The sequence below is a fragment of the Acipenser ruthenus genome, chromosome 14, assembly GCF_902713425.1.
Source record: "Acipenser ruthenus chromosome 14, fAciRut3.2 maternal haplotype, whole genome shotgun sequence".
Taxonomy (NCBI): Eukaryota; Metazoa; Chordata; class Actinopteri; order Acipenseriformes; family Acipenseridae; genus Acipenser; species Acipenser ruthenus.
The window spans coordinates 1,920,568-1,936,566 of record NC_081202.1 but is presented as its reverse complement, the minus strand read 5'-3'; the positions used below and the strand labels follow the sequence as shown (position 1 = coordinate 1,936,566).

At 41.6% G+C, this 15,999-nt stretch overlaps 1 protein-coding gene across 1 annotated transcript in view; it reads left to right on the top strand.

Annotated features, from left to right (window-relative positions):
• The first annotated feature begins 1,800 nt into the window (after positions 1-1,800).
• LOC131697380 (overexpressed in colon carcinoma 1 protein) overlaps positions 1,801-15,999 on the top strand; it is a 16,003-nt gene continuing 1,804 nt past the window's right edge. The window contains exons 1-7 of the mRNA XM_058985531.1: positions 1,801-1,942; positions 3,887-4,074; positions 7,338-7,362; positions 9,397-9,432; positions 9,744-9,823; positions 11,794-11,838; positions 13,077-15,999. The exon at positions 13,077-15,999 is cut by the window's right edge and continues 1,804 nt beyond it. Coding sequence (XP_058841514.1) covers positions 4,032-4,074; positions 7,338-7,362; positions 9,397-9,432; positions 9,744-9,823; positions 11,794-11,798 — 189 coding nt within the window. The 5' untranslated portion in view covers positions 1,801-1,942; positions 3,887-4,031 and the 3' untranslated portion in view covers positions 11,799-11,838; positions 13,077-15,999. The remainder of the gene's footprint in view (positions 1,943-3,886; positions 4,075-7,337; positions 7,363-9,396; positions 9,433-9,743; positions 9,824-11,793; positions 11,839-13,076) is intronic.

Below are 15,999 nucleotides of genomic sequence, written 5' to 3'. Positions count from 1 at the left end.
TGTGGCTTCCTTGTGCTATCAAGCACTCTGTTACTGTAACTCCCTGTTGCTCTGTGCACACTGGGGCTGTTTGCATTGTTTACAGCTGATTGGCTTTTACCAGGGCACAGTAAACACATTAAAGACAGGAAACAAAAGAGGAGTGTTGTGTTTACTATTATACAGCTGAATAAAACCAGGATGCAACAGAGGGAGCTTCTTCCCACTGAGGTAAAGAGGCTATTGTACAACACTACACAGCATAAAGACCCAGCCTAGTGATCCTAATGGGAAAGTGTGGAAGTTTATGAAAGCAGGTTTATTTGCTTGAGATGTCTGGAGGATTAGGCCTTGTCCCTCCCATGGGTTAACCTGGGAATGATGGAGTTCATGGTGGATTCCCTGAGTACAAACCTCTTGAATGTTTTTTATTAGGGAGACTTCACAACACAGTGACCTTTACTGGCAATGCGAGAAACACCGGCAGTCAGTCTCCTGCTGAGTACTGAGTCGTGATTGAAAAAGCGTCAGGTATCCAATATGTCACCTGCAGAGATGAGAAGAGTATTACTATGTATTCTAGTGACCCCCGCTGGTAGACACTGGTATCAGCTCTTCCCCTTTCAGCCTGCTAAAAATAAGAACAGGCATAGTTTAGCTTATACTGCCACCTTGTGGAATAAAAAATTGGTAACTTACAGTACAAAAAAAAAAATCCACCATGTTACCTCACTCTTTTCATGAATAAACCATGATATGTTAATCAAGCTCAAAAATAGCTCCATGACTGTCTGGGTGATCTTTCTGTTATTAGTGACTGAATAGTCATTATTTTCAGTTATTATGATGACATTTGCAATCAGTCTGAGTGTTTTGTATTGCAAATACTGTTGTATTGTGTGTTTTGCTTATGCCTGTGTAAGGGTGCTTTGACCATGAGTTCAGGAACTGCACTGCAGTTTATAACTGCCTGCCATGGCATTTGTAATGCAGAACAGTGTCTCTGTTGTGCACAGCAGAGTATTACCAGAAAAGCAAAAGGAAGCCTCATCCAAAGTCTTAGATGAAAATAATCACTAGAAAAACTTACTGTCTGTCCTTTTTTAAAAACGGGGTCTGCTTTTGAAAAAACTAAAACAGAGGGGACATACATTACAGCTGCACAGCGCCAGTGATCATTTTAACACTGCGCCAGTGATCATTTTAACACTGCGCCAGTGATCATTTTAACACTGCGCCACTGATCATTTTAACACTGTGCCAGTGATCATTTTAACACTGCGCCAGTGATCATTTTAACACTGCGCCAGTGATCATTTTAACCCTGTGCCAGTGATCATTTTAACACTGCGCCAGTGATCATTTTACAGCGACAGTGATCATTTTAACCCTGTGCCAGTGATCATTTTAACACTGCGCCAGTGATCATTTTAACCCTGTGCCAGTGATCATTTTAACACTGTACCAGTGATCATTTTACAGCGCCAGTGATCATTTTAACACTGCACCAGTGATCATTTTAACACTGTGCCAGTGATAAAGTCTCAGTGCCTAGTCTCTGTAAGTCGCCTTGGATAAAGGCGTCTCCTAAATAATAATAATAAAAGGAGTCTTTTCAGAAGCAGACCAGGTGGTAGATTTCATCAGAAACAGCAATAGAGAACGATTGAGAACACATGTAATATGATGCTATTAAGCAGGTAAGAAATGAACAGTTGAACGTATCTGGTGTAAACAATCGCTCTTCATTGGTTTCTTTTAGTAACAGTGAATATCAGGTGGAGGACCGCCAGCTCGTCTATCAGCACAGCTGAAGACAGACACTCACTATTGCGGCGCGTACTGCTCTGATGAACTCACTTGAAGTTTCTGTGTTGAAAGCAGGTTTTTGTGTCACCTTGATCCAATCTGTTTAACGTCATCCCTGAATGGCAGACACACTGCGCTTCACCCGGACACACAGGTACTTATAGCTGTGGTTCTGTTTCCACAGCCAGGCGTCACTGATGCTGATAACAGGAGCATTAGCAGCCGTGCATACTCACGTCCTGTGTTTGGGGTTCAAAGGGGTCGGGCACTGCTGGTAATAGTTTATTACATATTACTTTGAATCAGGGCTGTCTTTTGGTATGGGGCAGGTCCAGACTGATTTGGCAATGCTATACATGAAAATCAAAGGATTTCCTTTTCTAACATATTTTGGCCGTGTGCAAATGTTGGTATTAGTTAGGCAAACGAAATGTTATTTTCGTGCATGAAAAGGGTCAAAAATATACCTGCGTACAGCTTCTGTTGATCAGAGATTGAGCGATATTTCCGTTATCATTGCGAGCCAACCCGACAAAAACATACAGGCGTGTTGACACATTTGCCAACATGAAAGCGAGACGCGGCCCCGTTTTATTTTATTGGTGATTATCTGTGTAAACATTTAAAACTGCTACATAGCTCAACTTTCGACCTTCACAGCAACGTGGTGCTTATTAAGCAGTTAATGATCATTGGTTTATATATGATACAAAGTGTCATTGTTTGTGGAAAGCAGGTGAAATGTATCAAACTTAACTCGAGGTTGTAAGTGTGTATCAAATCTGATGAGATGTACTCGGATGGGTAAATTAAAGAGTTAAACTGCATTCGTACCCCTGGCTCTTCTTGTAAAGCCCATGCAACGCATGTCATTGTGTTCAATGATCTGAAATAAGAGTAGACTGATGTCCTTACCTGATACTGTAAAACGATTAATCAAAAAATGATGTGGCGTCGCTATTTGTTTAATGTAGCAGTAGCTACAGTATGTAACTGTGAAATGTTTACTTAACTGGAGTATCGGAAGCTGGCAGCAGAACTGGCCCAAGTACTTCCAGTTGTTTCTCATCCATGATGCTTTTGGGACAGAGAATGGTCAATGTTGACATCATTTTGCCCGCCCAAGAATTTTTCTGAAATGACGCCCCTGCTTTAAATTTGTGTAATTAGTTAATGTTACTAATTGCACTACAGTAAGAAGCAATTAGTTTACAATCTCAGAGCTTACTGATTTTTTGGCAGAGTGGGATATTTATGTCTTAGCAGAGGCCCTTATCCAGGGAGACTTACAATTGTTACAAGATATCACATTATACACATTATACATTATTTCACATTTTACAGATATCACATTATTTATTTATTTATTTATTTATTTATTAATTTTAACTAATCCATCGTTATCCTGATATTACCCCTACAGAAGTACTGGTTCAAAACTCCATGGGGATTCCCTTACACTCACAAACAGGAGAACAATTGCTGCTACAACTGGTCAGAAACATTAGAAAAGCCCACCTCAATTTATTTGCCACCTTCTCATTGGGATTGTTTCTCAAAGCACAGTTTTAGTGACAAATAAAACAACACCTCATAAAGTTACCAGTTGTTATATAGTAATAATTTGGGGGTTGTCAGAGCGAGTGTGTGGAGTCAATAACATATCTGTTGATTCCTAGATGATTACATATCGCTCTGCATTGGCTGTGTGAATTGCATTCATGTAGGCTATCTTTTCCTTTTTCCTCCAGTTAAAAGGTAATTGAATCAGCTCCTGTGTATGCTGATATCTGTGGCTGAGTGTGTGGTCACTGCAGTGTAAACGCATGATGTGATTGCTTGCTTCTGTTTCTCTGTGTTTGTGTTCTGTGTGCATCTGTGCATTCATATTGTGCATTTGAGCGTGTATTTAAATCTGAGGATGAATTCAAACTCCCGCTTGGTACAATAGCCACTGGCTCTCTGGGTCCTGTGCTGCAGCAGCCACATGCCATTGGCTGAGTCTCGTTACCTAGGCAACTCTCCCGGGGTGGAGAGAAGGATGGTCTGCCCTCATCATCCTTTTCAGTCTCTCACTCTCTCTCTCTCTCCTCCATAGCTGCACCCACCCTTCCATCCCAGAGAAACAGAGACACAGGGAGACTGTAAAACAGAGGGATCAGTCTGGGATCCTTGCCCCCCTCCCTCTTCCTTCCTCGATTTGGAACTGAAATCTCAATCTCTGACTGACGGGCGCACACCAGATGGGCTGCGGAAATTCAACAGCCACAACCACCTCTAGTGGGGGTAAGTGTCCTTTTCATTTCAGCATGCTTTTGGGTGATGTGGTTTGTTCCTCCCCTGTATCCCGATGGTAGTGAACGGGCTCCCACAACCATGCCTGTGCTTCTAGAAAAAAAAAAAACATATTTCTGCATACATACATACATACATACATACATACATACATACATACACACGTACATACATACAGACACACATGCATACACACACACACTTTCTCTCTCTCTCTCTCACACACACACACACTGTCTCTCTCACACACACACTCACACACACACACTCTCTCTCTCTCTCACACACACACTCTCTCTCTCTCACACACACTGTCTCTCTCTCACACACACACACACTGTCTCTCTCACACACACACTCACACACACACACTCTCTCTCACACACACACACTCTCTCTCTCTCACACACACTGTCTCTCTCTCTCTCTCACACACACACACTATCTCTCTCTCTCTCACACTGTCTCTCTCTCTCTCTCTCACACACACTCTCTCTCTCTCTCACAGACACACACTGTCTCTCTCTCTCTCTCACACACACACTCTCTCTCTCTCACACACACACTGTCTCTCTCTCACACACACACACACTCTCTCTCTCACACACACACACTTTGCAGACGAGGTCACCTGTTTCCACCCTTTTTAAAATGAAGTATTTATGGTCCACTTTGCCTTATTTTTTATTCCCGGTGCCTTTCACATGATCCAGCTGCAGGCAAATCATTTGGTGCACTTCCTCTCTAACAGCTGTGTTTTAAACAGCACTATTTAAAGGGAATGCGTTTAGTGATCCTTTTCATAACCAACATAACCAACAAATCAGACAGGCTGAGTGCATAGAAGTGCTCTCTCTTGAGAGCAAAGAATTATTGTGTGTGTTCTTTATCACACAGAACTGCCTTCCTAATGAATTAGACAGTGCTTCCTTATTTTAAGGTGTCCCTTAATATCACAGACCCAGTTCTAAGATGGTATGATCACATGGCTTGCACCTGCATCACTGCTCTGATGCTGAACACAGAGTGCAGTCTCTCAACTATGGATCCCGCACCAGTAGTACATTATAGCAGTGCTGTATATCACCTTCCCTGAATCATACAGTGGAACATGAAGTCAGTAACACTCTGTTTTAGACTAAATGAACAAAGAACAGCAGAACTTTAACCTGCTGTGTGTGCCGCCTGACTGCCGCTGTCATTCCGAAGCAGTGATCTCCATACGCTGCCCTCCTGACATTGAGCTGCGACTGTAATTAATAAATATAACCCATCAGAGAGAAGAACCCGCTGCACACTTCAGACAAGAGCGCTGAGATCAGCCCAGATCACACAAGCATCCTCACACCACCTGTCACTGTGATGAGGTCTTGACGTGGCACCGGGGCACCGGGGTACCTGGGCATGGTCTCCGAGGGGCTTGCTTCTCAAGTAGTTTCTGTCCTGGGTGTTGAGTCAGTGCAAAGGAACAACTGCACATTACATCATTACACTGATCTGTGTTGGAAATTAAACACAAAAACTAGTCAAGTGTCATTAGGGAGCAGCTTGAGTGCCCCAGAGAGCTTTCTGTCCTTTGTTAAGCGTCAGCAGACACTGCAGCTCTCGTTCAGTAATAGCCGCTCTGCTGTTTATTCATTCATTATGTTTCCGGTAATGAGCAGCTTCCTGTGTGCTGCCTTGCGCTGTGAAAATCATTCTTTACTTTGACACCTTTTCAGCCAGGTTAACTTTTAATAAGAAGAAAAACATATTCAACATGCATATGAAATATGAGCTCAAATGGCTGATGATAGATTGACTGTTTAGTAATATGGAACTAAACCTCAGCACATGGTTAATTGCATAGTAATTCAATATGTATTCATGCCACTCAACACAAAGCGTTAGCGCAATGAGATATTCTAACAGAAGCCGCCCGCAAGGAGTTAACAATACAAAGAAACCCGTTTAGCGGTCAGATGGGCCGACTCTCTCAGTGTGCCAGGTCTGTGCTGATTCACATTGAGATTAGTTCAATTATTCTTTTCAGGGGAGACTTCAAAAATGTATCAGAGATTTTATCCGAGACAGTAGACAGGGAGATAAAAAAAACGCGGAAGGGCTTTCATCCTATAAATCAAAGTGAAACCCTTGCCTACAGAAAACTTAGATGAAACACCAGCACAGGAGTTTGAATTGATCCCTCATTTATTTACCAATACTGTTCACTCTCAAGACTTACTGTAGTGGTCTCATTCTTTCAGTCAATTAAATGTGAAATTGAGCTGACTAACATTTCATTGTTTGTTAATAGTTAGGTAATATGTTTAGAAACGGTAGTACTTTACACAGCGTGCATAACCTGGTGCTACCGCGGTAATAACTGGGTAACTACTGACACTCCCTGCTCTTACATGACAATGACAGCTGTTGCAATATGTGTGTAATTACATCAGGTAGCGAGATCTTGCCCACAAGGCCATTCCCATGCCACTGCTAACTACCATGTTATTACAGTGTATTGAATCAGTCAGCACTGCGGGGAGTCACTGTACAGTGTATTGAATCAGTCAGCACTGCGGGGAGTCACTGTACAGTGTATTGAATCAGTCAGCACTACGGGGAGTCACTGTACAGTGTATTGAATCAGTCAGCAATGCAGGGAGTCACTGTACAGTGTATTGAATCAGTCAGCACTGCAGGGAGTCACTGTACAGCGTATTGCATCAGTCAGCACTACGGGGAGTCACTGTACAGTGTATTGAATCAGTCAGCACTGCAGGGAGTCACTGTACAGCGTATTGCATCAGTCAGCACTGTGGGGAGTCACTGTACAGTGTATTGAATCAGTCAGCACTGCGGGGAGTCACTGTATAGTATATTGAATCAGTCAGCACTGCGGGGAGTCACTGTATAGTATATTGAATCAGTCAGCACTGCGGGGAGTCACTGTACAGCGTATTGCATCAGTCAGCACTACGGGGAGTCACTGTACAGCGTATTGCATCAGTCAGTACTGCGGGGAGTCACTGTACAGTGTATTGAATAGTGTTTGGTTCTTTAATTGTTGTTTGTTAGAATTGGAGATATGCAGATATTCTTTACACTACACAGCCACATCTTAGGAAAATGAAGGGAACACTGTGGAGCTGTTTCTGGGCTGTGTTTGACCTCACAGCCCTGGGGGGATGTTCTGCTTCTCTACACCTCAGGGGACTTTACATACTCCAGCATTGCTGTCCATCTCAAACTCTTGTTTCTTTTAATTCCAGGTCCAGGTGGAGCTGCGAACGAGGCGTAAGTACCCAGGGTCTCCACGGATGTGCTGTGAGTTGTAACATTGCATTGCATATGAGAAGCTGCCATTAATAATGCTTTCCCTGGTAAATGTGCACAGTCCCTTTTCCAATGCCTATACAGTTCTCTCTATCCAATGTGCTTTACCATGGTTTTCAGAATGCTAGTGCTGTGCCATTATAACCAGTCTGCATTGGAAACACATGGGTACTGTGTGTCTGTGTGAGCAATGCTGTGTTCAGCTGTTCATGTAAACTCAATGGTGCAATCATTCCTGTGAGCAATGCTGTGTTTAGCTGTTCATGTAAACTCAATGGTGCAATCATTCCTGTGAGCAATGCTGTGTTTAGCTGTTCATGTAAACTCAATGGTGCAATCATTCCTGTGAGCAATGCTGTGTTCAGCTGTTCATGTAAACTCAATGGTGCAATCATTCCTGTGAGCAATGCTGTGTTTAGCTGTTCATGTAAACTCAATGGAGCAATCATTCCTGTGAGCAATGCTGTGTTTAGCTGTTCATGTAAACTCAATGGTGCAATCATTCCTGTGAGCAATGCTGTGTTTAGCTGTTCATGTAAACTCAATGGAGCAATCATTCCTGTTTTTAAATAATAATTTATGTTTACTATATCAAGTGTGTTTCAACACTACACATGTGAGACTATCAGGTTAGTTCCATGGAATGACTTTGTTAGCAACAGTACTAACACTTTAAGAGCTGGTGAGCATAAAGGGTCCTCTACAGGAGCCTTCCCAACCTCCGCCCCATCCTTCTCTCCTTCCCTCCTCTGACAGCCAGTCACTCCATCTATTAGTTCTATCAGGTAATGGAGTGTGTTGTGTTGTCGGTACAGGAGGGATAACCTCCACCCACTCCATCTCTCCCCACACAGACACGGACCCGGTGTGTGGGTGAGGAGAAATCATGTTCCGCAACAAAACCAACACAACCAACAGTGCTTTGAAAAGGCAGCTTCAGTGGTTCCTCTTTAAAGGCAGCTTCTGTGGAACCAAAATGAGAAACCGCAACAAAGGACCTGACAGGACACAATGTGCAATTTGAATATGTTCTGTTAACGCTTGACTTATGTTTTCTTTTGCTTTGCATTCCCGCCTGTGGACAGAGAAGAAAGGTAAATCATTTTTGGATTTTTGATGATATCTCAAGATAATGTTAATTTCATGAAAAATGCAGTAACAACAGTGCCTGTCATTAATATAGAAGAGAATGCTGATCAAACATCATTCACTACAACTAATTAGGGGATTCAATCAAAGAATATCTGGGATAACGTGCTAGGGCTCGGCCAACTCAACGGAATTGCTCATGTCACTTATAAAATTGATTTGGATAAATTACGATTGCATGAAACACCTGTTTTCATGAAATATGAATTTTATGTTTTCAATGTCATGTAATTAAGAAGGGTGCCTGTGTTAGTGTCTGAAGCATTAGCTCAAGTCTTTGTCTTGTGTTAGCTGTCTGTGTTCAATGCATTATAAACCAGGCAGGACTAGCACCCTCCTTACTTGTACACAGATGCTGAAACAACACATGCACTGAGAAAATGGTACAAGTGCAATACTTTTGATGATGTCACACAGGAAAATAAGTGGTCCAATCAGCAGCAAGGCTATCAATTTGGTGAAAATGCAGAGAAATTAATATTTCATCACTGTACAGTCCGCAAGTTATTTCTCCCGCAAGGATTTATTTCAGACGTCTTCAAATGTATTCTTACAGTGTGTATTATTTGGAAACTATTGTTTTATGAATCTGTTGTATTCCTCTGCGTTGAACAGCAATCTTTTTTGTTTCTTGATACACAATGAAGTTATTTATATTCAGTGGACTCCCTTGAATGCGGAGGTGTAGGTATGTCCATCTGTCCGAGCCTCTTTTTCATGATACTGTACTCCCACCTCGAGTTTGATATTTAGAGCAGGTGATATGTACTGCATGAAACTGACATTACGTTTTTCTAGACAGCAGATACTGCATTTGTTAACATGTAACATCTTTGCACATTACAGGACAGAAGAGTCCATGTCAGATGATGAAAAAAAAAGGTTAGTGATATGAAACTTTTCAAAGGTTGTTTCCTACAAAGGTATACCACTAGTATTGCTTCCAGGGCAGTCACTACTACTTAGATAATGTGGGGTTGGCATAGTCGGACTACATTTTCATTAGCAGTGCTCTTTTCTGTAGCTGCCCCCTTGGGAAGTGGGTGCAATTTACAAGGGTGGTGTGTCCCCTCGTTATTTTGGTATGTGATTTCCACATCCTGACAAATTGAAAACAGTGATAGTCAGTACAGTATTATAGTGATTATATGAATGTAATTCTTTACATTTTGTTGTCGGTTCGCTCGCTGAAGGAATTACGGCGGTGTATATGTGGGGCTGCCAGCTGACCCTGCCACAGTAGCTGCCAGTCAAGCCAAGTCGAGTGGGACAGGTAGGTTACAACCAGATATTAAAAAACAACACATGCACAGCATAAACAACTATAGCATCTTTGAGAGACTCTCATTTTAGGTTTGTAGAGTTCACAATCAGAGCTGACGTTTTGTGAATTTAGCCGCTCATCTTTTAAAATGATAATAAACAATAACCCAACAGCAGCTCTGCTATGGAAGGTCTGCTGATCAGTGCCTCCCTTACTGCAGTCCCTGTGCTGCAGCGTAATGGAGTTGTGTAAAACACGCAGTTCAGCTGTAAATAATGGGCACAAATAATAGGCCTGCTTCGTTTAATTTCCCAGTAGTATTACTGCATACAACTCGGCAACCTTGTTTTGTTGTTTGCTTCTTCTTTTCTTTTTTTATAATTGATGTCTTTGCCTAGCATTTAACCCCATAGGCAAGGGGGCTGAGAGGAGGACTAGGAGCAAGGAGATCCTGCTGTGGGCTGGGAACTCCCAGCTCAGCAGAGGGCTTATGAGGAGGTTTAACAATGCAAGCCATATGTTAACGGGAATTCCTAATGAGCAGGGTGTCGTGAAATCCAGGGGCAGCCGGTGAACAGTGTTTGCTTGCTCGCCGAACCCCCAGTCTCTTATTAATGAATTGCACCTCCCTTCTTCTGGGTGATGTGCGTTTCATTCCCCCTCTCATGTGACACTGGCACATCAACAATGCCATTCATCCCATCTTTTAATGGACTGAAGCCAGGCAGTGCTCGTTCAGAAATGCACCCAAATCCACCATGCACATGCGCAGTAGCAGCCAGCCATCAGCCAGGACTAGCTATGATGGCTTAAAAATGTCTTAAAAATGTCTGGATGGTAGCGAACACGGTGATCAGATGATCAGCGCGCATGTGCCAAGACAACAAAGGCTGTAAATATGAGCAGCACGACTTCAGCTCTTCTCACTCTTGCATAGTGTGTTACTTTGCGGAAAGACAGAAAACGTTTAAGCTGTTTAGATATTATAGATATCATGATATAATTCACAAGTCAAATTTTGTCTAACTTCATCTAACTTTAAATGAATGTTATTTGTCTTATTTGTTCAACTTCAGCAATGCTTTAACTTCTTTTATTTTTTATTTTACCGACCACTACTGCCTGTTTGGGGTAATTGCTTATTAAATATACTGTACAGTATATTTGTATTATTTTAATATTATTTATATTATTATTTATTAATCTTGTTGATAGCCGCGTCAGTCTTTTTTTGCTTGTAGCTGATCAGTCTTTTAGGTCTATATACATTTTCTGCTGGTTCATGAAAATTAATTAAAAAATCAACTTCATACGGAGATGAACACCAGCAAGCTCCTTCACTTTGCAATTCACTTTCTTGTGGTATACTGATGATACAGAGAAGTGTATGTAAATATCTATACTGGGATTATTATTACAGCACAGCACTTTTAAAAGTATGACAAAGAGCTCTATAATACCCTGCTGCTGAATTAATTATGAACCTTTAAACCAGTTCAAGTAATCAATTGTTGAACTTCTGATCTTAAATAGCCTGGTAGCTGCTCCACACAGAATTACCTGGACAGTAAAACAGCAGCAAAGTAAATACCTACTACACATAGTGACACTGTAATTATGCATAGTTACAATGTACTTATCTGCACGACATATGCAAGTACACATTTGTATCAGAAACGGGTTAGGGTTAGGGGGGGTAGAGTTAGCTTTAGAGTTAGGTTTAGAGTTAGGGTTAAGGTTAGGATTTGGGTTATATCATGAAACATTAAGTGCATTGTAACTGCATAATAACACTGGAACTGTGTAAGTACACATGTATTTACTAAGTAACTACTATGTAAACACACAGTAATTAGAGACACTGCAAAGTGCATTTGCATTCACTGCAGACAAGGAATTACAACAGTACAACATCACCTTTGAGGCACATGCAAACCAGTTTGCTTGATTAAATTGCATTTCTTTTTTTCCCTCTAAAGTCTAGAAGAAAATACAGAATAAACAGAAGTACTGAACATGGAAAGGTATGACCAGCACCATGTGTTTCCCTTTATACAGCTTGCTTGACTGGAAGGGTGACAGAGTAATAATGCTATTTATTGAGATGGAGGGCTGAAAATGCACTTATTATTAAGATGCAGGAGAATGACAGTGCTGGAGGGATGAGAATGTGTGTTAGTGCTCAGTGTTTGTAATGACAGCTCTGGAGGGATGAGAATGTGTGTTAGCGCTGAGTGTTTGTAATGACAGTGCTGGAGGGATGAGAATGTTTGTTAGTGCTCAGTGTTTGTAATGACAGTGCTGGAGGGATGAGAATGTGTGTTAGTGCTCAGTGTTTGTAATGACAGCGCTGGAGGGATGAGAATGTGTGTTAGCGCTCAGTGTTTGTAATGACAGCGCTGGAGGGATGAGAATGTGTGCTAGTGCTCAGTGTTTGTAATGACAGTGCTGGAGGGATGAGAATGTGTGCTAGTGCTCAGTGTTTGTAATGACAGCGCTGGAGGGATGAGAATGTGTGCTAGTGCTCAGTGTTTGTAATGACAGTGCTGGAGGGATGAGAATGTGTGCTAGTGCTCAGTGTTTGTAATGACAGTGCTGGAGGGATGAGAATGTTTGTTAGTGCTCAGTGTTTGTAATGATAGTGCTGGAGGGATGAGAATGTGTGCTAGTGCTCAGTGTTTGTAATGACAGTGCTGGAGGGATGAGAATGTGTGCTAGTGCTCAGTGTTTGTAATGACAGTGCTGGAGGGATGAGAATGTTTGTTAGTGCTCAGTGTTTGTAATGACAGTGCTGGAGGGATGAGAATGTTTGTTAGTGCTCAGTGTTTGTAATGATAGTGCTGGAGGGATGAGAATGTGTGCTAGTGCTCAGTGTTTGTAATGACAGTGCTGGAGGGATGAGAATGTGTGCTAGTGCTCAGTGTTTGTAATGACAGTGCTGGAGGGATGAGAATGTTTGTTAGTGCTCAGTGTTTGTAATGACAGTGCTGGAGGGATGAGAATGTTTGTTAGTGCTCAGTGTTTGTAATGACAGTGCTGGAGGGATGAGAATGTGTGCTAGTGCTCAGTGTTTGTAATGACAGCGCTGGATGGATGAGAATGTGTGCTAGCGCTCAGTGTTTGTAATGACAGTGCTGGAGGGATGAGAATGTGTGCTAGTGCTCAGTGTTTGTAATGACAGCGCTGGAGGGATGAGAATGTGTGTTAGTGTCACTTCATGTGATTTGATGGTTTCTTAGTTTTTTTAAAATTTCTCCCCCAGGCCTCGTCCAATGAGAATCCTGCTCTCCTGAGTGTTTCGAGTCCACTGGAGATATTCCAACTGCGGCGGCACCCCTGCAGTCAGATCCACCTCCAGCAGGGGGCGCTGAGACAGACAGGACACACACAACTGTAACAAACCATCAGGGCCCTCTTAGGTAGATTTAAAATCGTGAACATGATACAGAAACCACAAGCCATGCGTTCAAGTGCTTTGATAGTTGATAGTTTTGAAAAGAAACTGCAGAGTTTAATTTAATTCCCAGGAATAACTCCCGAGAAGCTGAATTTCTTTGGTGGCAGAAGTTTCCTTGAAGGCAGGAGAAGTAGTGGTAGCTGCATCAGCAGGATTGAGATAAAGTAAAGAATATGTATATACCAGAATATGCCGCTTGTCAAGAGGGGCAAGCTAAGATGCAGTCACACGTTTTCCTAAGGAACTAAAACAATCTATGAGACACCCTGTACATTTACCTCCTTAGCACAGTGGTGTTTTTCAACAGCAGAACCATAGGCTGTCATGTAAAGCAATTCAGGCAAGGCTTTAATATTCACCAGTAATTACAATAGTTACTAAACCATTAGCGTAAATAGTCAGCAATGCATTGATAAATGTTGTTATAAAGATGTTAGAAATTAATATTAACACTGATAATTACTGTATAACAGACCAAAGCAATACATGGTTATAAGAACATCGAACTGAGGCATTTTAAAGGAAACCTTGTCATTGCTTTATGACACAAAGCTTTACACTAGTAATGTGTTCTTCACATGTTATTACTTCATCAAAACATGTAATAACATGCCAAGACGTTTTAGAAATGGATTCTTAAACTAACACATAATCAAGGTTATCTATTCATTTCATTTATTCTAGAGCTGGCTTCAACAGCTGTTGCTGGGGACCTGGGTCGTTACCGTATTAATTACTCTTTAATTCCTAGTGGTTATTGCTTGGGTAATATAAAGCTTGACCACAATGTCATTCTATCTCTGAATCCACATTGCTATGGAGAGAAGCACATCACAAACAAGCTTGACACAGACTTGAAGTGTCGGGTGAGAGGTATTGCGGTCTTTGGACCCTGGATTTACTCACCAAACGCACAGGAAAAAGCCAACTATTATCATTTTGTTTATTCTCAAGATGTTACAAGTCGTCGGGTAGTGTTTAAGACAGGACTCGGCAGATTAATTTAGAACACTTCTATTTGGGGGGCGGGGGGAATGGAGGTTAGGGTCCTTGTGCAAAAAAATCTTATTTTAAAATAGACTTTTATCCAAATAGACTTACATGACAACAATCCTGCCTATTAAATCCAGCACCGCGACAATTCATGCCACACTTACTGAGTCGCTTCATATTAGACGGGACAAGACAAGTCCATCAAGGACGTGTTTTTTTTAAAATATTGTAAAGATCAAAGATGTTGTTTTCTAAGTTTGCTTAATATTGTTATTAGCTTCATCTGTGAAACGTCCTCAGTGCGATGAGCTTGGACATGGGGAGGCAGAGGGCTTTACCTGCAGGATCTGTATTACACATTTATAAGGCAACAAGGCCTCCTTGGAGGGTATCAGGGCTATTAAGAGCCAAAAATAGAAATCCTTCCTGCATCCCACTTATTGAGAGTAAACATCTCTTATTCCATTAATACTGAGTACGGAGGCGCCTGTATTGTACTAGTATTTGGTGAATAAAGTGCTCTATGAAATAGTTGCTTAGTGTAACATTATTGCCTAGCCTAGCACAGAGCTCCTTGCTAATGCTAAACTAAATAAATATCTAATCTGACTCAAAAGAACCCTAAATCGGGGATAAAAATAATTGGAGATTCTAAAAAAAAAAAAAGAACCCAAATGAAGCTGCACACAGTTATTAACTACTGTAACAAACTAACTCACTAATCAATATGAAACAGTCATGCTTTTCACATAACTAAAGATACGAGATGCAATGTTGGAAAATGTGTCACACCAAATGCAAAACGCTGTACAGTTTTGAGGCCTTTTTTTACCCAGGTATCGCATACAAGGCTGAATTAGAGACTTTGTTCTTCATGTGATTCATAGAATATAAGCACATCTGCCATGCGGAGTCTGGGATACTTGTTGAACAAGCATTTTATCAGTGAAAGGAATACTAGACAGTAGTTAAACTGACTGCAGTTTGAGAAAGCAGAGGAAGGCTACGGGCGCTGCAATGGGAGTAGCTCCTGTAGGATAGTGGGATGAAGACTCAATGTGAGAGCATCTTTGCTCTCATGAATGTATGAATGTATTTTTTTACTGTTTCACACACACCACCAGCATACCTGGTTGAAGATGTTCACATTCATCCAGTAACCCTGCCATCACAAGGCCAGAGCTTGTGTTTCACAGCAAGGTAGTGAGAGCAGGACTGCTGCACTGCTGTTTAGCACATTTCTGTACAACTCTATTTCTCCCAAGTTCAAGTCCAAGTCTAGAGATGAGATTTCAAGAACGCAATGGGCTCAGTTAAGGGCTGTTTCAGGGGCTGTTTTTCTGAGAGTCTCTTGGATTAAACAGTGCTTTGAAAAGCAGCTCTAAAAACAGTTGCACGTCAAACTTGCTTTAAATAATCAAAATGGGCTTGTTTTGTCAATTGGGCCAAATTGTTCAGAATGATTTTCTGTGTTTTATTCTTTCCTATTGTTCTGAATGTGGCATCCCTCTCCCTGTTTACACATGTCTTTCTTGTCTGCTGTTGGTAACACTTCAGATTGAACGTGCCCTAAGCAAGTGGAAGAAGGCCCTGGAAGCAAGAACCAGTCGATTTTAAAGCTAAAATAAAATCAGTGATTTCAGTGGTATTGATTCCCAGTCTTCTTCCTGCACAGCAGCCAGTTCCTCTCTTTATAAGACCAGCCTGCATGGGAAAAGATCTACCCTCTCTAAAG